Raw genomic sequence first — 25,204 nt, forward strand, 5'->3', positions numbered from 1 at the left:
CATGTACACACACACACACACACACACACACACACACACACACACACACACTTACTCAACCACATCCTGTACATGCACAAACTTATATCACACAACATAACACAAACCTAAACACACACACACACACACACACACAATCAGATTAAATATCATCATGCACAAACGTTATCCTGCACATATCGCCGCAAAGCAGCTTTTTTTTCTCTTCTTTTCAGCCAAATTTAACAGTAAGGAAACAAAAGGAACAAAAATCCTGTGCTCTTCATGCACTTGACATTCTCCATGTTAGAAGAGGATGCGGCTGCAAGACTCTGTTTAGATTCGTTTTTCAGCGGATGCAAATTCACATCGTTTGAGGATCAATCAGCATTGCAGCACTCTCCTACCACGTGGACAGACAGACAGACAGACAGACACGCAGGATTAGTGGGCGAGGGGGTGTGGGCGAGAGTTTTATAAAGCAGGCACAGGAAACCTTATCAGGGGATATCGACTCAGCCTCCCAATTCCCCAAGTGACAGAAGAGAGGAAATCTAGGCCAGGTAATCAACTCCAAAGTCATACATGACCTGACTGGCTACAACACAACTACAATAGAGGGCAAGACCAAAAAGGACAAAAAGAAGAAGAAGAAAAAAAAAAAACAGCACAATGACACACACTACAGGAAGGGAAGGAGGGAGAGGAAGAGAGAGACAAGGAAGAAAGCAAGAGGTGCTGAGAAAAAAAAAAAAAGACAAGAAAAGAGGGGTGGATTGGTAGTGAGAAAAAGAATTAGACGAGAAAAGAGGGGTGGATTGGTAGTGAGAAAAAGAATTAGACGAGAAAAGAGGGGTGGATTGATAGTGAGAAAAAGAATTAGACGAGAAAAGAGGGGTGGCTAGGTAGTGAGAGGTAGCTAGAGTTTAAAAAAAAAAAAAAAAAAAAAAAAGAAAGGATGAGGTGTTGGTTGTTAGTGAGAAAAAAATGAGACAAGAAAGGATGAGGTGTTGGTTGACAGTGAGGGGAAAAAATGAGACAAGAAAGGATGAGGTGTTGGTTGATAGTGAGAAAAAATGAGACAAGAAAGGATGAGGTGTTGGTTGATAGTGAGGAAAAAAATGAGACAAGAAAGGATGAGGTGTTGGTTGATAGTGAGGAAAAAATGAGACAAGAAAGGATGAGGTGTTGGTTGATAGTGAGGAAAAAAATGAGACAAGAAAGGATGAGGTGTTGGTTGATAGTGAGGAAAAAAACGAGACAAGAAAGGATGAGGTGTTGGTTGATAGGAAAAAAACAAGAAAGGATGAGGTGTTGGTTGATAGTGAGGAAAAAAATGAGACAAGAAAGGATGAGGTGTTGGTTGATAGTGAGAAAAAATTGAGGAAGGTGGCAGAATGGTTAAGACGCTCAGCTGCCAATACAGAGAGTCCGTGAGGGTGTGGGTTCGAATCCCGCTCTCGCCCTTTCTCCTAAGTTTGACTGGAAAATCAAACTGAGCGTCTAGTCTTTCGGATGAGACGATAAACCGAGGTCCCGTGTGCAGCACGCACTTGGCGCACTGAAAAAGAACCCATGGCAACGAGAGTGTTGTCCTCTGGCGAAATTACGTAAAATGAAATCCACTTTCATAGGTACACAAATATGTAAGCATGCACTCAAGGCCTGACTAAGCGCGTTGGGTTATGCTGCTCGTCAGGCATCTGCTCAACAGATGTGGTGTAGCGTGTATGGATTTGTCCGAACGCAGTGACGCCTCCTTGAGAAAGTGAAACTGAAACTGAAACTGAGTGAGAAAAAAATGAGACAAGAAAGAATGAGGTGTTGGTTAATAGAAAAAATAAGACAATCAAGTATGAGGTGTGTTGGTTGATAGTGAGAAAAAAATGAGACAAGAAAGAGTGAGGTGTGGATTGGTAGTGAGAAAAAAAAAAATGAGACAAGAAAGGATGAGATGTTGGTTGATGGTGAGGAAAAAAATGAGACAAGAAAGGATGAGGTGTTGGTTGATAGTGAGGAAAAAAAATGAGACAAGAAAGGATGAGGTGTTGGTTGATAGCGAGGAAACATGAGACAAGAAAGGATGAGGTGTTGGTTGATAGCGAGGAAACATGAGACAAGAGAGGACAAGGTGTGGATTGGTAGTGAGAAAAAAAAATGAGACAAGAAAGGATGAGGTGTTGGTTGATAGTGAGGAAAACATGAGACAAGAAAGGATGAGGTGTTGGTTGATAGTGAGGAAACATGAGACAAGAATGGATGAGGTGTTGGTTGATAGTGAGAAAAAAAAATGAGACAAGAAAGGATGAGGTGTTGGATGATAGTGAGGAAAAAAACGAGACAAGAAAGGATGAGGTGTTGGTTGATAGGAGAAAAATAAGACAAGCAAGTATGAGGTGTGGTTGGTTGATAGAAAAAAATAAGAAAGGACGAGGTGTGGATTGGTAGTGAGAAAAAAAAAATGAGACAAGAAAGGATGAGGTGTTGGTTGATAGTGAGAAAAAAATGAGACAAGAAATGATGAGGTGTTGGTTGATAGTGAGGGGGAAAAAATGAGACAAGAAAGGATGAGGTGTTGGTTGATAGTGAGGGGAAAAAAATGAGACAAGAAAGAAAGGTCCATTGGTAGTGAGAACAAAAATGAAACATGAAAAATACGGGGTGGACTGGCAGTGAAAACAAAAAGAAAAGAAAGGAGGGGTGGCTTGGAAGTGAGAGAGAGAAAAAAAAAAATTGGGACAAGTGGGATGGGTTGGTAGTGAGTAAAAAGTGAGACATGAAAAACGAGGCGAGTTAGTCGTGAGGAAAAAAACAAAAGAGACAAGAAAAGAAGGGTGGGTTGATAGTGAGAAAAAAAACTAAGAAAAGAATGGAAAGGGTGAATTGGTAGTGAGACAAATATGTAAGACAAACACAGGCATGACAGACAGACAGACAGACAGACAGAGAGAAGTACAAAAAAGAAACAGCTGATAGATCTTGTGACAAAGCTGAGCAGAGCTTGTGTCTAATGATGGGCATGAAAAGTGCAGGGGTGCATGAAAACACACTGTGGACTAGCGAAATACCTCTATCCCCCATGCAAAAGGTCTAACGGAAACAAATATGGTACAGTACTTACCTTAACAGTGACAGAAATATGTGTCTACAAAAAAAAAGTCTGCTCTACAGAGGTTAGTGACAAAGCATTTTACATACATGTTCAACTTTTAAACTACCACTTGATTTTTTTTTTTTAAAAGGAAAAAAAGAAAGAAAAAGAATAAGATCTAATCAATGAGATTTGTCACCTTTGGGGGATCAATTCTATTTCCAAATTGAAAAACGGATTAAAGAAAATAATGAAAGAATGAAACTGATCTTTCTGATTAAACAAGAATCCTACTGGTCTATGAGATGGAATATAAACATTCACTGCGTTTCGCTTGTACTTGCAGCTATCTGGCTTAAAGAGCAAATGACACTGTCCAGTCAAAACGTATTCTGGGTGTTATGTCTGAGTCATCTGCTTTGAACTCCGAATAGAAAAAAAATTACTGTAAACTGACTGCTAAAGTGCAAAAAACTGTTTCTATTTCTTTTAAAATTTCCTCTTTTCCCCTCTGGTTTGAGTCAGGATTTAAATGCTAAACTCAATTACAACAATAACAGAAGAAGAAAAAAAACAACAACCCAAAAACCCAAACTGATTGAGAACATTACAATTTTCACATATAGAATTTGCTTTTGATTTTTGTATTTTTCAAAAGGAGAAAGGATGAATATTCAGGTGTAAAATAACCTCCATCAAAAAGATCAGTTTTTTTTTTTTTTTTTGTTTTTTTAAAGCATGACAGGTGGAAAGGAAAATAACACAGACAAGTCAAAGCATCAAAACTTGGGCTAAGCAAAACTGAGACAATGTGTGTGATACACAGATGCATGCAATTCCAAACAAAAAGGATCCTTAAATGAACTGTGTGTATGAACAAGGGGTTGTTAAATTATTTTCCATCTGTTTCCGGTGCCTGTTAGGCGAATCTTGCCAGTTATTTCAGCTCATTTTAAGTGGTTTGCCACTGTGAAGACAAATAACTAAGTTACCATAACTTCTCCACAATTTTACAATACAAAGTTTCACTCTGCAATTTCATGCACTGTCTAGTTTGCCTCTGCCATTCCGTCAAAAACATGACTACTAACTGAACACACGAATGAAGCGAAAAGCAAGAAGATCATATGAACTCTAAGACATTCAAAAGCTTTCTGAGCAGTGTCTGTGGAAATACCAACCAGGAACTCTTCAAACAGAACATCAACGCTATTTGAAAAAAAGTTGATCTACTCAAACAGTATCATTTTAGTGGGGGAAGAAAACAGGGTTTCAAAGCACAGGCCATGGAAATGCTGCTGTATTCAAACCAGGGGGAAGTCAGCCAAGTTTCACGCAGAAATAGGAAACAGTTCAGACAGAAAGATCAGATGGTTGACCTGAGGATGTTCAGTTCTGTTCTTCACTTATCATTCACTTGGCTCATCTTGCTGGGTCGTCCAATTAGGTCATCATTACTTACTATTGACCATAATGGAAAGAAAAGCATCCCATAATGCTAAATCCAACTGACAGGAAAACTGGTATCCCTTCACCTGGGGTTACCAATACAAAACAGGCATGCAACATAGTATCAAACACTTCTCTTTTTTTTCTTCTTCTTTCTTTCTTTTTCAAAATTCAAAAAAAGAAAAAGCTAAACCTGCATGGCAGCCACCGAACATGCTGGTCACACTGTCAACTTGTGATCAAAACAAGTCACCATCTGATGCAATTCAGGTTACTGATAATTTCTTGTACGCAAAATATGATCAAATGCTGTAAATATATTATGATTAAATGTGTGAAACATACAAATAATGCAAGGCCACTGTGATGTTCCGTTTTTACGATACATGTATCATGGTTTTAGAATCTGAAACTACTGTGGTTTTGGGTGTCTCATTTCAGATTGTCCTTGAAAACTGAATGGTTTCACTGAATAAGCATCTTTGTTCAATCATATACCACACTGTGTGCACAAATGTTAAAATTGTATACAACGATAACTTCCAATGAGAACAAACTTCAGGTAAAGATGATCAAAATCAGAAATGTGTGTGTGTGTGTGTGTGTGTGTGTGTGTCCCCCAGGCTGTTTGTTCAAGTGGCTGTTTGTGCAGATTTCACTTTTTGTTAACCACTTTCATGGAGCTACAAATGTGATCCATTACCACTGTCATGCAAGAAAATTTTTCAAGTAATATTAATAATTATCACTTTTTTTTCAAAACTTAGAAATCACATAACAACACTATAAAATAATAATTGCTGACTTTTCATTCCAAACCCAAGATTTTACAAAAGCATCTATTCCAAAATCTGCAAGATAGCATTTATATATTCAATATGAAGAAAAGAAAAAGAAAAGAAAACATTATGATATCTACCATAAGAATACCAAGCTGGTTGACCATACCATTATGATGTCAAGTTCAAAATGTAAATCACTAACCGATTTCAAATAAAACTCACATGTTTATTCTTCATGACTGACATTATAACAACTAACTCCACAAAGTAACCTGCTAATCAAAACCAGGACAACAAATTTACACCCTACTCCACGAAAAGAATTTGAAGGTAGTTTTTTTTGCATTTTAGTAGAATGATTTGACAAATAACTTGTCCTTTGCATATTATGAAAAAGAGCAATACATGACAGGTAAAGTAATATATAATGAAATTTATTAATCATTTGTTAAAGTTTCACAATGGAACAGATGGAATAATAGTTTGTGCAAGTTAAAGAAATAACTCAGAACAGGTCTAACCAGCTTGGTGCATCACCCAACTATTCTACCTTCCTCTGGGGTCTGGTCATTATCCTACTTTTTATAAATAGAAACAGAAAGAACTCATAACTGCTCCCACCTGAAAACTTGTGAAATATCAATACGGACCCCACTTCCACCCCACCTCCATTTGTCTAAAAAAACATATAATGATTTTTTTTTTTTAATTACCCTATTCGTCTAATACATTCTAGACAACAAGAAACACAATGTAACAAACTACAACCAAGGAGCTGACTGCCCAAGACCCCAGGGTACTGCAAGAAGGGGGAGAGGAGGGGGAGGGGAACGAGGTGGTCCCTGCCGTCAAACGGACAGAGAACACCCAGGGTTAGGAACGTGTTGGGGGTCAGAGGTGGGGCAGGGTTAGCAAGCCTGGACATACCCGTCCGGTTAAGGTCAACACAACAATGACGGCGGACAGTGCTGCAAGCGGAAAGAGCCCGCCTCTGAGGGCGAAACACTGAGTAATCCGAATCGGAGCCGTTTGGTGAGCGCCGGGCAAGGGCGCTATGCGAGGAGGAGCGCCTCGGCCGCTCATACGGCAGGCAGACGTGGCGCGGGGTGGCGCTGCCAAAGCCCAGCACGTGACTGCGCCCACCTTTCTGTCCGCTGCGCTTCCAGGCCTCGTAGCGTGCCACCCGCTCCTCCGCCTTCAGCAGTAGCGTCTCACGACGACTCTGCACAGAGACACCACAACATGGTTAGGTTAAATGTCAAAGGTCCCAAAGCCTTGTACGGCCATCAGAGCAGTGAATTCACATCCACTGTGTCTACAGCTTGGCACAGGAAGGTGGAGGCCATTTCTCACCTTCTGCCATTTAACTTTCCACCAACCTAAGTCAGGTACACATTCACACCTGGGTGTAGTGTGGAAAATCAGAGTAAGGAGCCTTTCCCAAGGACACAACATCAGACCGGAACAGGGCCACAAACTGTGATCACTGATAAATACTGGATGAGAAGTCCAACGGCTAACTGACTCTGCCACGGTGCCACAGAATATGGCCACACCATCATAGTACTACTACTACTACTACTATTAATAATGGGCATTTATAATGCACTCTACCTCTTGAGCACAGGGACCAGGAGCGCTAGAAAATAACATCAATATGGGGGAGGGAAAAAACGGTTACAAAAATGAACTCCCGCACTCTGTCGTCATCATCACCATTTCCTTTCTAACCCCTCCACTGCTGATGAAGAGGAGCTTACTGCCACCTCACTGTTTCTCCTTCTTCTTCTTCTTCATTTGTGGGCTGCAACTCCCACATTCCCCCATATGTACATGAGTGGGCTTTTACGTGCATGACCGTCTCTACCCCGCCATGTAGGCAACCATACTCTATTTTCGGGGGATGTATGCTGGGTATGTTCTTGTTTCCATAACCCATCGAATGCTGACATGGATCACAGGATCTTTAACGTGCGTATTTGACCTTCTGCTTGCGTATACACATGAAGGGGGTTCAGTTTCACCAACTGCATTTCACACACACTCAAGACACCACACCAATCGTTCCCACAGCAATGTCCAGCAATCAAGGGGTAAAGATTTACACCATGTTCACAGCACTGACCAATACTTCACACACTTCAGCAACTTAAAGCGCATGCAACGTGGGAAGAAACAAATGATATGAACACCTATTCAAAGTAACAAAGCTACAAAGAAAGAAGCAAACACAATCACTGAAACTTCCACGCAAGGACAGAAAATAGCTATCTACAAATGCTATTTTCCTCAAGCTATGTGTGCCTTTCAGTGTCTTAAAAAAAAAAAAAAAAAATAAAATTTTAAAAAATTAAAAAAATCACTGACTGATTGAGGAGAATGAAAACGTTCAATGCCAAATTTCACATTTTCATCATTTCATGTTTCTCACATATGTCCACCAACATTGAATTAAAAGTAAACATGGCTAGATTAATTTTCTAATCAACAGAAGAGGAAAAAAAAGAGGCAATCTGACAGCTGTACAAGGTCCTGATCAAATCAATGCAATGTAAAAGCACTTAATTTTTTTCAAGGTAAAAAATTACATGCCAAATTCCAGATAGTTCAATGCCTGATGTACAATTCATTGCATGTATCACATTAAATTCACATTCTATTCTCCACAAAACTATTCCAGATACACTTGATCATCAAACATCTCATTGGATAAGATTAAGAAAATAAAATAATAACAGACAGATAGAAGAAAAAAGACAACATTGAACTTGAGAAAACAGAAGGTGAAGATGAGAACAAAACCAGGAAAAGCTGATATCCCTGCTAAACTATTGACAGAAAGCTGTCTGATGATCATGTCCTACAAAACTGTGATGGAATGCTAGCCAACAATTATGCTGTACTCAACCATAATGAAAATATGGCACATCTCGAACTGCAAAGACCCCACTATCAGGGTATACACGTCCTAACACCCGGCAGGCCTGGGAACAAAAGTCTGTTGTTCAGATAATCTGTTCAAAGCCATGGAACTTGGATAAACTTGACCTTGGAGACAAGTCATGCTCAAGGTATGAACATTGCCACATTATCAACTTTTCTTTTCATCAAGAACTTTGTGTATTTCCATGCTTCTGCACAATATGCAGCACTATACTACAACTGCTACTACTTATTATTATTGTCATCATTATTATCATCATTATCATTGCTATTATTATCATCATTATCATTATTGTTATGCTGATTATCATCACTGTCATTATTACCATTACCATTATTATGACTAAAGAAAGAAAAAGTGACAGACCTGTGTCGGTCTTAGGTCAAAGCCCAAAATTCAACCAATCTCATGTATAAAGTCATCAAACCACTGGCTGGACTGGACAAGGTGACAACACTGCAGCCAAAACTTTTCTTTGGGATCATTGTGTTGTGTTGTGTTGTGTTGTGTTGTGGTGTGGTGTGTTGTGGTGGTGTGTAGTGTACTGTGGTGTGCTGTGGTGTGGTGTATTGTGGTGTGGTGTGTTATGTTGTGGTATGATGTGCTGTGTTGTGTTGTGTTGCGCTGTGTTGTATTGTACTGAATTGTATTGTAGTGCACTGCATAGCACTGCTTTTTGTCACAACAGATTTCTCTGTGTGAAATACAGGCTGATCTTCCTGGGGAGAGCATCTCACCAGAGCAGCACCATCTTTTTCTTCTTTTTTTTTCCAATTCGGTCTGCAAGTGTATTTGATGTACACCCAAAGTGGAGTTCTCAACAGAAATTTGCCAGGGACTACCCTTTTGCTGCTTGCTGCTGTCAATTCTTTTTACAAGCACTAAGTCCATGCTGCATACAGGGCCTCAGTGTATCATCTCAACCGAAAGACAAGCACCTTGACCACCACTCAAGGTCTGTTTGGTGGGGGAAGTAAAATTCTTGGTCCAAACTTGGAGATTTGAACCTGTGGACAATCGCTTTCTGGTCAAGGTGTATTACCACTAGACCAATGCTCCACTGTCATGGCATATCGGCATTAAGTGATTAACTTTCACACTGTGACCAGCAAACCATGATACAAGGCCAGAACACAATTTATCCCTCACCTTAGTCCTACAATTATTCGTGACCCCTTCTCTCTCTCTCTCTCTCTCTCTCTCTCCACACCCCCTAAACATTTAATGATATTGCAAATGAAAAAAACAACAACAAAACATTCAACCTTGGACATCATAATTTCCTTTCCCAGTACACATCTTTTCATAGGAATAGCAGAACAAAGCATCTTTTTCAGTGGGGTTTCAGTTTCAAAGAGCTGACAAAGTGTGCAGACTGATCCATATATGCTACACCACATCTGCATTTAAAAACAAGAAAGAAAAAAAAACCCAACTCTGCTCTGCTCTCACTCTGGAATTTTGTTCTTCAAAAGTCAGGCAGTCACTTCACAAGAGAAATTGAATCACTTTTGCTCACTGCATTCAGGAGAAGAAAAAAAAAAGCAATATGGTTCCTGCTGACATTTCCAAGGAACAATCAATTGTTGGGTTTGTTGATTTGTTTTGGTACCCTTTGGCACACAGGAATGAAGAGAGAATCAATCAATCATGTTACTGATTAAAAGATGAAAATTCTGCCACTGAGAAGAACTGTCTACAGCTTCGACTTAAAGGCAATATGTCTAACTCAAAGCATGCTCACCTGAACAGGATTAACAGTTCCCTAAAGACTTATACGGTTTATGAAAAACTCATAAACACGATTAAACAGATTTATCATCACTGCACACCTACAGTGGTTATATCACAAACCCTCCATCCAGCTTCCTTGTCTCAACACAAAGAGCATCTTATCATCAGCAGCAGTCTGGAACAAACACCTGTAACTCTCTGATCAAATGTTACAGTAACCAATTAACTCCCACTAAACTGCCAAATCAAACACCACACTTACAAGTGCTGGTACACAGGGTGTGTTTCCTTTCTTTCAAAATCTTTTACAATATTGATGTCTAGTTCCAGATATTGGGGGGAAAAAAAGAAGGAAAATCACAAAATTAGCTTACTTTGAAACACAACTTTCTGAAAGATAGTAGAATATTCCTATCAGCTGCCTCAGTCATACAGTTTGTACATTATCCATGCACAACCAGTTTCAAAGTCTGACTGGAAAAATTAGCAACCACTTGTCACTGAGTGTCAGAAGGGCAGCAATCAAGCTCACAGACATCCTTGTTTCTTCTGACAATATACTGGTGAAACCATCACCTTGTAAACTGATACTGATAATTATGTACTGGAAAATGACACAACTGCACGTCTGTGTGGTGTGTCTGTGCATGTGTGTGTATGCATGTCTGCATACATGTGTGTATGAGATTGGTGAGTGTGTGTGTGTGTGTATGTGTGTGCGTGTGTGTGTGTGCGTGCACACGCGTGTGTGTACAGCTCTTATAGAAAGCATAGTGACCGCAATAAACTTGTCACCCAAACATACCCCTGCTGTTGTGCAACAGAAATGGGAGACTACTGACATGGAGATGCAATGAAAGAATGATGCACTCAGAATATAATTATCTATGCATCATTCTCTCTCTCTCACACACAAACTCTCTCAGTCTCACCCTCCCTCTTTGACTGTCCCCCTATATCCCACCCACACCCTCCCCCTTCCCCAAACCCATCCACTCCCTTCCCAACACCTCCTATCTCTGTCATTTGCTCACTGGTGTGCAAAAGGCAAACCGACATGGTTGAGGAGTCAAAATGAAAGTGAGAGCACACCCGAGATCTTCAGTGCACCAACAGCTGACAATCCCCTACAGTGACAATCCCCCACAGTGACAATCCCCCACAGTGACACTCCCCCTACCACCCATACACATCCTGCTTGTCTTGTCCCACTGTTCAAACATCCTCAAAGTCAACACAGGCAAGGTATACATTTCTAACTGCCACTGGGACAGTAGACGCTAGCTGAGCAGTTCAAGTGTGTAAGGATGTGCATGCAAACGCACACACACATGCATGCTCACACACATCCACATCCATACACACTCACACATATATATACACACACACACGAACAACATACACACACACACATACACACACACAAGGCTGGGTTAATATGAACACACATCACCCTGTAACTCAATGTGTGCATGTACATGCACACGCTCAAACACACACACACACAATCTATATAAAAGAGAAGAGAAAAACAGAACATGCACGTCACCCTGTAATTCTACACACAAGCAGACACACCACAGACACACCACACACACACAAACCACACACACACACACTCACACACATAACACCTACACACAACCATTACCAGATTTATTCAAATGGAAACCTCCCTTCATACAAACAGCAGATCTAAGTCACTGAGGGCTATTGCACTGGGGAGGGACTGTTCACAAGCCTCTTAGAGACAATCATTAGCTCAGTGGCAGGAAGTGTAACACCCCTGGGACCTATAAAAAAAACAAGAGCCCTCCAGACAAATACACAAGACAGGTAACAGACTCCATGCAGTGAAACCCAAAAAGGTGCTTCATTACGAGTCATTAAGACAAAAAAAAAAAAAAAAAAAAAAAAACCCTACAAAAAAACCCCACTTAAACGTGAATACTTTTCAGTGTGTGTGTGTGTGTGTGTGTGTGTGAGCTTGTGTGACACCACAGGGCCCTTTCAAGAGCCCTCCAGACTGATACAGCTGACAGGTATCACCTCAGTCACAGCAGATTCCCTGGGGGGTGAACCCATCACCATCCCTTCTCACATTTCATGAGTTCTTGAGCTTCAATGCTCTTGGTCCTTCAGACTTTATCAAATTAGGGCGGAAGTGCTACTCCAGTCTCCAGCTGTGGCCCTCTACAATTAGCCGGGGGAAGATTCTGACAATACGCTCTTTGTCCATTGATGTTTGCTTTTTATAATCAAGTTCCTGCAACATGGGGACAGTAAGTGATTGATATTTTGCTGCTGCTGTTTTCATCAAAACGGCGCTTCATTAGTATGTGTTGATGTTATTAATTCCCCAATAAAGCCATTCACAGCTGAATTTTTTATATATTTTTATTTGAATACTTTTCAGTGTGTGTGTGTGTGTGTGTGTGTGTGTGTGTGTGTGTGTGTGTGTGTGTTAAGCAAAGTACAACAATGAAGATTTTTTTTTTAAATGATGCAATTTGGTCACCCATATCTGATACACACACACACACATATATATATGCTATCTAAGAATTCTAAGAATGCAACCACTACCCAGTGAAGCTTCTCTCTCATTGTTCTAAACAGACAAATCTTGACCAACTTATTTCTGATAAAGTGTGAACTTTTACAAACATTATCTGTGCACCACAGAAATAGTATTTGGCTTGCACTGAGACATGGCTGGTTTGCACTTGCATCAATAAGACTTAAAAAGAAATTTTAACATACATGGTGGCCTAAAGATTCAGTCCACACCTATTTGTTGTTTGTTGCTTTGAGAGCTAACAAAGTAACAGACTTTCAAGTATTTATTCACTAAATTTAAAAACAAGATGTAGGTATTTCATTTTATCTATTTGAATGTGGACATAAAAATAAAATGCGTAGTTCTACCTACACACATCACAGCACAGAAAACAGGGATATCTCTCTCTCCTCCCCCCCCCCACCCCCCCTCTCTCTCTATATATATATATATACATGCTTGGTCCCTTAGCTCCTTGGGGAACCACTGGGGCGCACCACAGCACTGACTTGAGCACTAGCCTTCTTTATTCTGGACCATCATGTGTGTGAGTGACTGTGTCTCACCAAATGTCAGTCCTGTCCACTCTTCAATGTTGTCAATGTCTGTCTTTGAACCTTGCAACTGGAATGAACTTCCTCTTTCACTTCAACAAGTCTCCACACTCAGCTCTTTCAAGTCTGGCCTTAAAACCCACCTCTTCCCAAAATAGCCTCTCTTCCCTGCCTCTTCCTTGTCTTCAGTTCCTCCAGTTTTAGAGTTATGCATGCGTGTGAATGACTGGCGCAAAAGCGCTTTGATTTGTCTCTGCACAAGATTCAGCGCTATATAAATACCATTATTATTATTATTATTATCATCATTATTATTATCTGTCAGACAATTTTTTCCTTTGTCTCTTCTTCTCTTCCCCTCTAACATTCCTTGGAGGAAGACACTGGCAAGGCCATTTGATGTTGTGGTATGACCATACCATTTCAGTTTCAGTTTCTTCATGATGGTCAGTAGGTCATCGTATGGCCCTATATGTTGAGTGATGACCTGGAAAACTTGCTCATCTGTGATGTGTTCGAGATACAAGATGCCCAAGATCTTTCAACAGCATCTATTTCCACAGTTTGGTTTTTCTTTTCCAGTTCTGCTGTAAGATTCCATGCCTCGCAGCTGTACAAAAGTATGGAAAATACCAATGCACACATGCACCATGTGACTGATGGTGATTCTGCTGTCTTTCCACAAGGGCTTTAGTCTTGCCAGTGCCATAGCTGTTTGAGCAGCTTTTGCAAGAATCTCTGTTTGGAGCCCTTCTCACTGATTATGGCACCTCGATAACTGAAATGCTGGACAGTCTCAAGATTCTGTCCATGAACCTTAATGTCCGCTGGGATGGTGTTGTCGGACACAGCTTGGTTTTCTAAGCATTTATCTCCATCACATCCAGTTTTTTTTTGGGGGGGGGGGGGGGGGGGTGCAGGGAGGGGGGGTGCAGGGGGGGGGGTAATGATCCTTCCTCCAATGCTACAACCAAGTGCCAGTATGATCTTCCCTATAGTTACCTGGACTAGTATATATACACACATACGTTTTACTGTTGTGAACTGTTCCTTGAACCCCCTCATGACAATTACGGTGATAAAAGTGTACATCCAAACTCAAACACGGACACTTTCTGTGTCCTGTTGCACAACTATCTGGCCAATGTTCCATTTCAGTGCTTTGCAGGTGGGGTGTACAAGGTGGGACACCTTTAACTCACTTTGTTGTTGTTATTTCTTTTTTTTTTCTTCTTCTTTTTGTTCCCAGGCTTCTGCTTTTTCTTTTCTTTTTTAATTTTTTTTTAAAAGTGTTCTCCACCTTTAAGTCACAGGGTAGTGAAGACAGAAAAAACAACAACTGTAAAATCATGCTACCAGGCATGAAAGCACAGAATATCTTAAAACTTTCTTAAAAAAAAAAAAAGAAAAAAAAAGAAAAAGAAGAAAACAAGAAAAGCAGGCAGTGGAAGTGTGAAAGCAAAAATGATTTTTTTTTTCTTTTCCTTTTCTTAATTAATCTAACTTTAAGCTAGATTTCTGCATTTCTATTCAGCCCTGGCCTGAATGTTTTACACATATACTGAACCTAAGTCTATTTCAATCAAATAAACCAAATACCCATGATAAGCTCCTTCTGTTACAATCTTCAGTCTCCAGAAAAGGAGATCTACATATTTATCTGAAATCCTCTGCAGACAGAGCGCAGCTGTCTGTGTGGCAATACCCCACCCCCACCCCCCAACCACACACACACACACAATCTCTCTCTCTCTCTCTCTCTCACACACACACACACACACACACACACACACACACAAAGGCACTCCAGGACATTTGCATGTAATAACACATAACACCAGGAGACACCCACAGGGAGTCGCTGAAGAATGTAAACCAACCAGGAAGAAAATCAGGCATGAATTTAGGGGGCCACCTCAACTGCAGTCTGGGCAAAGCCATACTATGATCTTTCGCATGACAAGGCACGAACATAAGACCACTGTGCCCAACTCACTCCCTTCAATCCCTGTATCACAATAGCATACAAACTTCTTTTTTTTTTTTTTTTAATGAACGAGATTCTATGAAGCATTTTAAGAAATGTACTAATGCAAACAATCCTTGCTTTTCTGCTTGAAAAGTAGGGTTTCCATCTGGAAGAAAAAACAGTTTCATCTACAAATGCATGAAAAGGAAATAGGCAATTGTGAAAGATGCTTTTCTTTATTTATTTTTTTTTTATTTTTTTTTTTTTAACAAGACACTGCACTTTAGTGTACCCTGAAAGTTTCTCAACTGATTTGTGCAATTCACAAGAATGACCTGCAGAAGATTCACATCTCTGCACAAGTCATTTTAAGACAAATGTATTCATCTTCAGCAACTTTAGCTGGCAAAATCAAAACTAACTTAACACTTTTTCTTTTGCTTTTATTTATTTTCATACAGTTTGTTTTACTTTCTTGAAAAAAAAAACTCCAACTAATATATACATGCTTATTCAAGATGCCAAAAAGCAAAATGAAATTCACAAACATAACAATATCAGTACTAATACCGCATCTTACTAACTTCAATTCTTACTTTAAATTGTATTGTACTATATTGCATTGCATCATATATTCTATTGCCTTGTTTTGTACTGTATTGTACTGTACCATGTTGCATTGTATTGTAATGTATTGTATTGTATTGCAATTTCTATTGCCTTTTGTTATAAATTTCTCAGGGTGAAATTTGGGCTGCTCTCCACAGGAAAAGTGTGATGCCTGCAGCTGCAAGCATATTTATTTAACTATAAAAGTGGAGTTTTCCACAAAATTCTGCCAGAGACAACCCTTTTGTTGCCATCTTGCATGCTGCACATGGGACCTCAATTTATCACCCTATGGCCAGCACCCAGACCTCCACTAACGGTCTAGCGGAGGGTAAAAATTGCAGTCCCTGTGTGGAACTCAAACCTCTGGACACTCGCTTTCTAGTTGGGCGCATAACAACTGGGCCAGCATGCACTCCACATGACAACACAGAAAAAAAAAAAAACCAGTACGATCAGACACTAAGCATCCTGGGTTGAGACAGGCAGGGAACACTGTAAGATGCCAACTGAGCTAGTCACAGAAAGAAAACAGAAGAGGGATAATGGGGTATGGGGGGAGGGGGGAGGGGGGAGGGGGAGAGGAAAGAGATAGACAGGATGAAGGAGGAGGGTGCATGCGAACTCACTCAGTCACTGCCTCAAAAAAAAAGAAGAAAAAAAAAAAAAAAAAAGGTATCAAGTATCATGGACTGATTGGCTTTCAGTAATAAAATTTTCAAATAAACACACGTAACTTTTTCAAGTCTTATTGTTAAACAAGCATGCTATCACATTGGACTATAGATTAAAAGTTTACTTGAACCATTTTTGAACTGTTTATTTCATTCGTTCATTTCCATTTGAACATGGGTCTAGCTCAGAGACTATTTACAATAACAATATAGAAATAAATAATGATAAAATAGCCCATAAAAGTTCATACACTTTCTGAAGTAAAGGGCAGTCAATACTGAATTAGTATAATATTGTAAAAAAAAAAAAGAAAAAAAAAAAAAAACCCAACAAAATACAAAAAATCACCTGACAACCATCACATCCAAATTATTCCAAAGCTTACTTCAATAACACTCAGAAGCTGATGCCAGTAAGTGATATAATTCAAGCAAAACTAAGACCAGGTGGATTTCAAACTGAAAGAGTTAAATAAAGAGTGAACACGCTAGATATAATCTAAACCAACGAAAGGAACTGAGAGAGAAAGAGGCAGGACGAGACACAGATTATAGCATCCAACAACACAAGATCCAAGCATTTATCAGAACTGAAGACAAGAAAAAGCCTGGGGGGGGGGTCAAAAACTGTGTTAAAGATGAAACAACAGCTCTACACAGTCAATATGCTCAGATGTGTTCAAGCTGAACATATCAGTATAGTGTACAAAATACTGGTCTTTCATGCCAATCAACAGTCCACACATGCATCATCATTCATTTAGATACTGGATATATATATATATATATAAGAACTCAAGGTGCGTGATGCCATTATTTAATCCATGAATTAAAAGCAAAACTTTGAACATTTTGATATATTACTTTTTCAAGTTCACAACACAATTAAATAGTATCAATTATCAATTCTCCAAACATCTTCTTATCCTTTTAACGCAACTAATTCAACAACTTGTAAATCAGTTTTGGGGTTGAAAATCTGAACTTGGAAAACTTGAAACACACACACACACAATGACACACATACAGCACACACACACAAACACACACACTCACACACCTCTTCACATACACTAATCATTTTTTTTCTAAGCAAGTCATCCTGCAGAAATTATAAGGTACTGTGCCTAGTCTCAAAAACCCAAATCTACACCTTTATCCATTGAAAGCCAACAGAGAAAACTCTTCAAAATCAGGACCACTCAGGAAAGGCAAGGTTCCACTAACTTAAACTTCATTCAAGGGGTAAAAAAAAAAAAAAAAAGAAAAGAAAAGAGGCACACAGCTTGCTTTAGATCCGAAATGCTCAGACAGACATGAAAACTTACGCCGAAGAGCGAGTGGCAATAATAGGGCTGCAAGACAGATTCAAATTTCAGAGTTGGCCTTTGAAGAAGAAATCTGTTGAATGCATCACTCAATGGTTAGATCGAGAATGTCAGTGCAACTTTACTTTCCATGAGAGGCTGGGTTGTTTTTTTTTTAATTTTCTTCTCTGTTAGTGTTTGATATTTATGTTAATTCATCATTTTTTAAATGAAAGAGCAGCCCATAATTGTGATTCTCATAAAACCAGATCTAAACGAGTCAAGCAGCACTAAATATGTGACTCCAAACAAGTACAATAACTTTCTCTCCTACAAGGGCAGACAACTTCCAGCCAGTGCTGCCAAGCACTTCCTTCCAGCAGACAACAGGTACAGAGGGACCGGGAAGCTGTCGGAATGTGCAATACATACAAGACTGGCTTGAAGTTTGGTCATCCTGGCAAGAGCAACAGTTACCATACTTGTTTGATGTTTCGATTTTTGTCAGCTTTTACAATCAGAAAGAGAGAAAAAAAATTTTAACTTTAGTACTCAAAATAAATCAAATTGCAGGACGATTTATTCAGAAAATAAATTCTTTCATATTATTTTTTAATCGATAAATAATAATAATGGTAAGACTAATAAAAAGAAATTCCGTGTCAGTAAAGCTCTATGATTAAATCAGTCCACATGACTGAATGGCATGAACAAAATACACTTTGCCATTTATCAAACAAAATGCTCAAGACAGATTTTTTTGTGTATACAGATCTGTAAGTTTCTTTCATCACATCATCTAATGCCTTCACGCAAAAGATACTGGTAACACAAAACAAAATGACAGGAACAAAAACGTCAAGTTAATCAACAGAACCTGCAGTACTAATTTAATCTGCACTCACCAACTATCCAAAACCAAACAAGGAAGTTCATGTCTAAGATACAGACAACATGGTTTAAGGAAAAAAAAAAGAGAGAGAGAGAAAAAAAAAAACAACTCACCCTTTCAGCGTTCTCCTTTTCTCTCCTTCGCTTCTCCACTTCTGCTCGTCGCTCCACATCTCTCCGTCGCAGGTCCTCAATTTTTTTCCTTCTCATCTCCAGCTGTTTCTCACGGTTTTCCTGTGCCTGTCGCTGCTGTTCCTGAAGGTCTATCAGCTTCCTCTTCCTTTCCTGTTCCAGTCTCTCTCGGGCTTGTCGCACACGCTCCTCTCGCTCGCGATCTTTTTTGATGCGATCAGGATCTGGGCGAGAAAGGAGGTTAACATTCAGAAGAGAGACAGAAAAAAAAAATCACCAAAAATAGGTTAACATTCAGAAGAAAAAAATATCACTGAAAATATAGCTGTCAACTCTTTATCTCAGAGCTTCAGGTGAAAGCAATCGTGAATGTTAAAAATAATGCTGGAACTGTCATGGATATGAAAGTACATAGTGTTTTTCAGTGTTCCCAAAAACGTACATATGTGCGTAAATGACGCACAGATTTACAACTTTGACGCACAAAATTTTTACCCTGTGCGTCAATGTGACGCACACTTTTTCCTGAAACTAACAAGCATCTTACGGCTTCCAGGAAAACCGCGAAGCACGCATCGTGGGCCTAAGCTTAGGCTAGTGCATAGCAGACGAAACTGAGCTGGCCAAAAACGTGTTAGAGTAACTTCCCTTGCCGATGCAGGCAAACGCTGTTGTGTGTTCATTAGTAGTGAGTATGGTTATGTGCTCATTATAACTAGTTGACTGTGTTTTCATTGTATTCAAGCATTTCGAATGTCCTTGTTTGGAGAAGGTGTGGGTTTCTTTTCATTTTCATTGTACAATTGTCTTCATTGATTTTTTGTATGTTTTCCTGTTGACCCTCAGAAATGTGACAATGACCCTCAAAAATTCCAGTCAAAGGGTCACAGTGACCCTCAAAAAATCAGGCCCATTGGGAACACTGTTTTTGGCATAACATAATATTCTAACAATAGTAAGATGTACAGGTCTATTCTTTTTTTTTAATGAACATATATGTTTAACCTTGGCTTCATCACTAACCAAAACTCACACAGAGCAGACAGGTATAAATGGTAAATGAAGGCTATAATCAAGCTGACGCAGTCAGTGTCACTTTCATAAAACAGGCTGGTAGGCAGACCATTAAATGTTTCATGTCTGAACTCTTTTTATAATCATATCACTGATCAACATGTTTTCATCTTCACCAAGACTAACATCATTATTGATTAGTCTTGTCTCTATGACTACACGAAATGCCAGCATTTCCATAGTTTCAGTTTCAAGGAGCCGTCAGAGTGTGTGGACTAATTTCCAAAGAAACCACTGAAATAAGTTGCAGACTGAATCCACATCATGACACATTATTGTTCCATTAATATCTTTAAAACACAAATTATATGCTCATGCTAAAACACTTTAAGCATAATAATGCAGGAATATTAGCGCAACGTACTAATAAAATTACTTCTGAGCTTTTGTCACACCGCATGTTTTTGATTGATTCATTCACTTATGAAATAAAAACTACAAAGACAACCATATAATTTTTCAGACTAACTGAATCCAACATAAAATTTATGATCCAGAACTAGAGTCTTCCTGGCACAAGCTGTTGCTTTCAACATTTTATGGAAGACCACAATACTAAGAAGCAAGTCTGCACACTCCACATCATAAATCATCATCCACCAATACTCGCTCACTCCCTCCTCACCTTTATGCTTGGGGCTGATGGTCACAAGCCCCCCGGAGTCTCCCGACAGGACCGAGGACTTAGTGTCTGTGGACTGGTTATCTGCCCCTGCCAGCCCTGTGGCCCTGCGGCGGGGGCTGCGCATTTTGCGGGGAGAGGGCCCGCTGTCCCCAACGGTTCCATCCTGGTCTTGGGTGTTGTTCATGTTGGTGTTGGCGGCCATTGTGCGCGGACTTTGGCGAGGGCTGGAGGTGACATTCTCTGCACAACACCACCGTCAGACAACGCTCAGTAAGGTTAAAGGTTTAAGGTCCTACAGCCTTTTATTACCATCTGGGCAGTGAATTCACATCCACTGTGTCTAGGGTTCAGCACTGGAACAAGGGGCCTAACCCTCTCCTTCAGCTGTTTTAACCTTCTTCTCCAACAGGTCAGGTACCCATTCGCGCCTGGGTGGAGTGTGGAAAATCAGAGTTAAGTTCCTTTCCCAAGGATGCACCACCATGCTGAAATGGGGCCCCAAAACATGATCAAAAGTGAACGCTGAATCAGAAGTCCAATGCCTAACTCAGTAACTGATTCTGCCACAGTGCCTCCTACCAACTGGTATAAATGGGAATTTTTAAGGTGTAGAATATTAATTACAGTGTAGAATATTAATTACTGAACTTGAACAGGCGAAGTAACTGCAGCCTTTTCAGTTCTCGTTACCAAATAAGACTTAGTCAACACTGAAGTTATACGCCAAGTTTAAAGAATAACAGTAATTATGGCTTGTTTGTTGTTTACTTTTCAACACAAGCAAAATTCCACCACACAAAAGAAGAGGGTGAACACAGAAGTGTTGATCTGGGTTTTAGTTAAAAGTCAATTGGAGACGCAGTCAGATAACGAAAGCTGGTAAGATTAATTTGAGTTGAATAAATTCAGTCTTCACAAATTTGCAATACCACAAATGTGCTTATTAACATTCCAAATGATGCCATTCACCAAAGTCATTCCAGTCAGCAAGTAGTTCAGGTCCATCTGTTTCATTAGTCAATGGAATGTTTGATCGTTCTTTCCTTCTTTTTTTTGGGGGGGTGGGGGTCGGGGATGAGAAGGGAAGGGTAATTTGTTTACAGTGTCAGTGACAATTTCATGTGACTAGAATCAGGGATAGCCTGGAAACTTTCCCAGTCACGGTCTTCAACCTTTCCACAAAAGTCTGGCTATTTAGTATTTCATGAGAAAAATGAAGTACTGACTGATTTCTATGTATGCACTTATTCTTCTTAAATGTGACATATGCAAGACAAAAACAATCACACCTAGACCATAATTTACCGCCTCCATAAAAAGTTCTGACAAACATGCTGAAGAAAAAAAAATTGTAGATTCCCAGATGTCACAAGATTTTATCCAAGGACTTCTGAAACCCCTTGATGTCTCAAAATAACAACAGAAAAAACACCCATAAAAACCCTTGTTTCTAGGGCTTGGATGACTCAGTCAATACACACAACATGCTGAGTGCAGCACATAACCTGATCTTATTGATCAATGTTGGGAGTTCACTTGCTCAGTTGTTGCCTCCCAACAACTAACACATTCTCCTTTCTTTCTGAGATTCCTATTTTGACACAATCTTTTATTCACATCATTCTCTCTTTCTTCATCCCTCCCTTCTCTCTCTCTCTCTCTCTAAGGGTGTTTCTCTTTCTTCTTCCTCACACACACACAGTGACACACACACACACACACACACACACACACACAACCTGCCACAGAAATAACTAGCCTCAACATGCTCCTTTGCTGAAACACCAAAACCAATTGGTTAAAAAAAAATTCAAAAAGAAAAAAAAAAGAAGACAAAAAAGAAGAAAATTAATAATCTGACACCAACTAAAAAAAATGATCAACACTAAACAATGAGTATCGTGGACAGAAAACAATCAAACCAAGGACTTTCAACCAACAGAGTTGCAAACGCGAGTGACTGCAGTGTGACGCAATTTATATTTGTATCAAAACACATGACGAAGCAGCTGTCAGTGACACATATTCTGGCAGGCAAACAGCTGGTCCCTAATTCTGATGCTGCAGCCAGATTAACTCCACCCTAACTGCATTTCCCCAACCACCCTGCAACAGATGCTTCTGATACTGATACTTCTATGTCCATCTGTTGCATTTGCACTTGACAGGTGACTCATAAAGTTCTCAGTGTGCAACAGTCCGTGCAAGCCGTTCAGAACTTCATCACACTGTTTTTGTTTTGGTCTGTATATTTCATCGTTTACCAACTCGGCATTTTTTTTCCTTTTAAAGTTTTTCCCCCACTTTTTTTTTTTTTTATAATTCTTTTACTAAAAGGATTTATTCTGTAACTATTTTACCACCAAATCTCTATAATAAGTGAGAGTTTCCAAAGACAAGCAGAAATATTCATTTATTACAATGAATACCTTTATTTACTCTGTGAAGTGTCAATGTCCTAAATCAAGTAAACTAAATAAAAACAAAGGTTTTTGTTATTTGCATGGGGTTAATACTGTTGCTGGAATCTCATTTCACATTTGTGATTTTATAATCCATCATTTTTTAACAGGAGAGGAAAAATGAAGCAGTTTTTAAACTCCTCCATCACTGGAACAAATTCAATCTCTTTTAAAAAAAAAAATCTATGTTGTTTGTTCAAAGTCTAAATTCACTATAAAGTCACTCAAGGGATTCATTTGGCTTTCAAATGGTAAAAGTGGTATCAGAAAGGCAGTTCGTTAATTCAAAGTCTAAACCCAGGAGGTCAATTACAAAGTAAAAAATACATCTGTTTCTGGTCAATGAACTATTTACCACACCGAACAAACTGTCACAATCCAACTTTTTAAGTCAGACAAATTAAACAAACAATAAAGAGAAACTGGGCAAAAGAAAAGAAATAGCAACACAAGTGTCAACTGAAAAGCACACTTGACTGAAAAATTAACTCCTTGAAACCCATTCTGTAACTTTAGAATGATCAGTTACAGTGATACAGGCACCAATACATGTCCAACCCACTTTTGATGTTTTAAATTACTCTGTCAATGTTTTTTTAATCAGCTGACATCCTCTGTTGTATCCATAAACCACATCTCATTAAGTGACCAAATCCAAGCCAAAAATCAAAATACAAATAAAAATTTTAAAAAAAATCTCATTTCAATGAAAAGAAAAAGATTACAGAAATACAGTTTGGTTGTAACATACTGATGTTAATCGCAGAAGGCCCAACACACAGACAAAACTCTCTGTCTCAGTGTCCGGCTCACAGTAAATGAGTAAACAATACAAAACAATACACAAACTTTATTGTCTATACTTTAGTACAGAGATTTTCTTTTTTTGGCAGCAGCACATGTCCAACATAAGAAGAAAACAACAAACAAATAAAATGAATAGAAAATAAAAAGATAAATGGCACCAAATGGAAATAGCTATATACAAATATACAGATAACTGAAATTTACGTGCCTCTCCATTTCAGTCAGCCAAGCCGCATTGCACATCCCCCCCCCCCCCTCAAACACACACACCACGCGCACACATACACTCTCTCTCTTCCCCTCTCTGTGTCTCTCTCTTCACAAAATATGCAACTACAAAGATCATAGTTCATTTAAAAATCAAATATCACCAGAGTAAGACAAGAATTAAACCAAAAAGCAGCACTTCCATAAAAAAAATTTAAAAGGCATCAAAGAAGAACAAGTTTCATTCATTCATACTAGTCCAAAGCCCATGAAAACAGACTGAATCTTTTGTTTCAAACAACCACAACAGATAGAATTTTAAAATTGTCGTAATGATGATCAAGTATTCATGGGTGACCAATCATGAACATTATTTTCATTCTTATTTATAAACAAAATAATTATTATGAACAGGTGAACAAAAACACATATTGTAAATTAATCAAGTTTAGATTATATGAACCCTGCACTAAGAGGGTGTGGAAAACTATGAGGGAATTGACAATGTTGCAATGACTGGCACAGTCCTTATAATCTCAGCCCATCCCTGACTTAATTATGCATGATAATTTAATGGAAACAGTAATACATGAACTGAGTCAATCCAGTCTGTTACTGTAGAATACCTATAATTTTGTGGATTTGAATCAGCATTATCTTTACACTGCCTACTGCCAGAAGAAACTTCATAATATTTACAGTGCCGAGTGACGGACGGTCCGCCTTCGGCGGGCTTCACAAATGACCACACCCCCTACTAACATAAAAGCTAATTTCGTTTTTGCCGACTTAGACTAGTTTTAATTCCAGCCACAAAAATGTGAGTCTGGTGAGTGTCAAACAGATAACTGAAATGGGAACGCAAGAATCTTGGACCAGCGTTTTTGATCTCACAAGATGCTATGGCGAGGAACGTGATGCCAGACATGGGTGATCGAATGTATTCTCAGACTCCCTGCTATTCTCGCGAGCGTACCAGTTCCATCACACAGACTTATCGTCGAACGGAGGTCATCCGGACGTTTTAATTCATTTCTGGAAAAATATTCCGAGTGGTAAAATAATAAAATGAATCAATGTGAGAATGTCCGATCCCTTGATGTAACATCGTATTTCGAAACTAAAGTAAACATCGCAATCACTAAACATGGCACATTAGGCAAATGAAATGTCAGCGAGTCTACGACTACGGAATTTTCGCACAGTGGCCGGTGAATCGCCCGCCTTCGACCACCTGATAAACGGCGATGCTAAGTCGCACCAATTAGATTGTGTTCAAAATGATGTATCTATTCCATCCATGCTGTTTTTCACAATTTACTGTTGTTACTTCAAGTTAAAAAATCGAAGAAAA

At 39.2% G+C, this 25,204-nt stretch overlaps 1 protein-coding gene across 14 annotated transcripts in view; it reads right to left on the reverse strand.

Annotated features, from left to right (window-relative positions):
• Window positions 1-25,204, reverse strand: part of LOC143282703 (uncharacterized) — a 187,976-nt gene that overhangs the window by 33,683 nt on the left and 129,089 nt on the right. For 6 of the 14 annotated variants that reach the window (XM_076588385.1, XM_076588384.1, XM_076588392.1 and 3 more), the window contains exons 2-5: window positions 20,375-20,614; window positions 18,658-18,899; window positions 17,674-17,700; window positions 6,445-6,523 (exon numbers count right to left, since the gene is read on the reverse strand). In XM_076588385.1, coding sequence (XP_076444500.1) covers window positions 6,445-6,523; window positions 17,674-17,700; window positions 18,658-18,899; window positions 20,375-20,614 — 588 coding nt within the window. Of the gene's footprint in view, window positions 1-6,228; window positions 6,524-17,673; window positions 17,701-18,657; window positions 18,900-20,374; window positions 20,615-25,204 lie in introns of all 14 variants that reach the window. The other 8 variants (XM_076588382.1, XM_076588387.1, XM_076588389.1 and 5 more) reach the window with 3 other exon arrangements.

Source organism: Babylonia areolata, chromosome 6 (assembly GCF_041734735.1).
Source record: "Babylonia areolata isolate BAREFJ2019XMU chromosome 6, ASM4173473v1, whole genome shotgun sequence".
NCBI classification, from domain to species: Eukaryota; Metazoa; Mollusca; class Gastropoda; order Neogastropoda; family Buccinidae; genus Babylonia; species Babylonia areolata.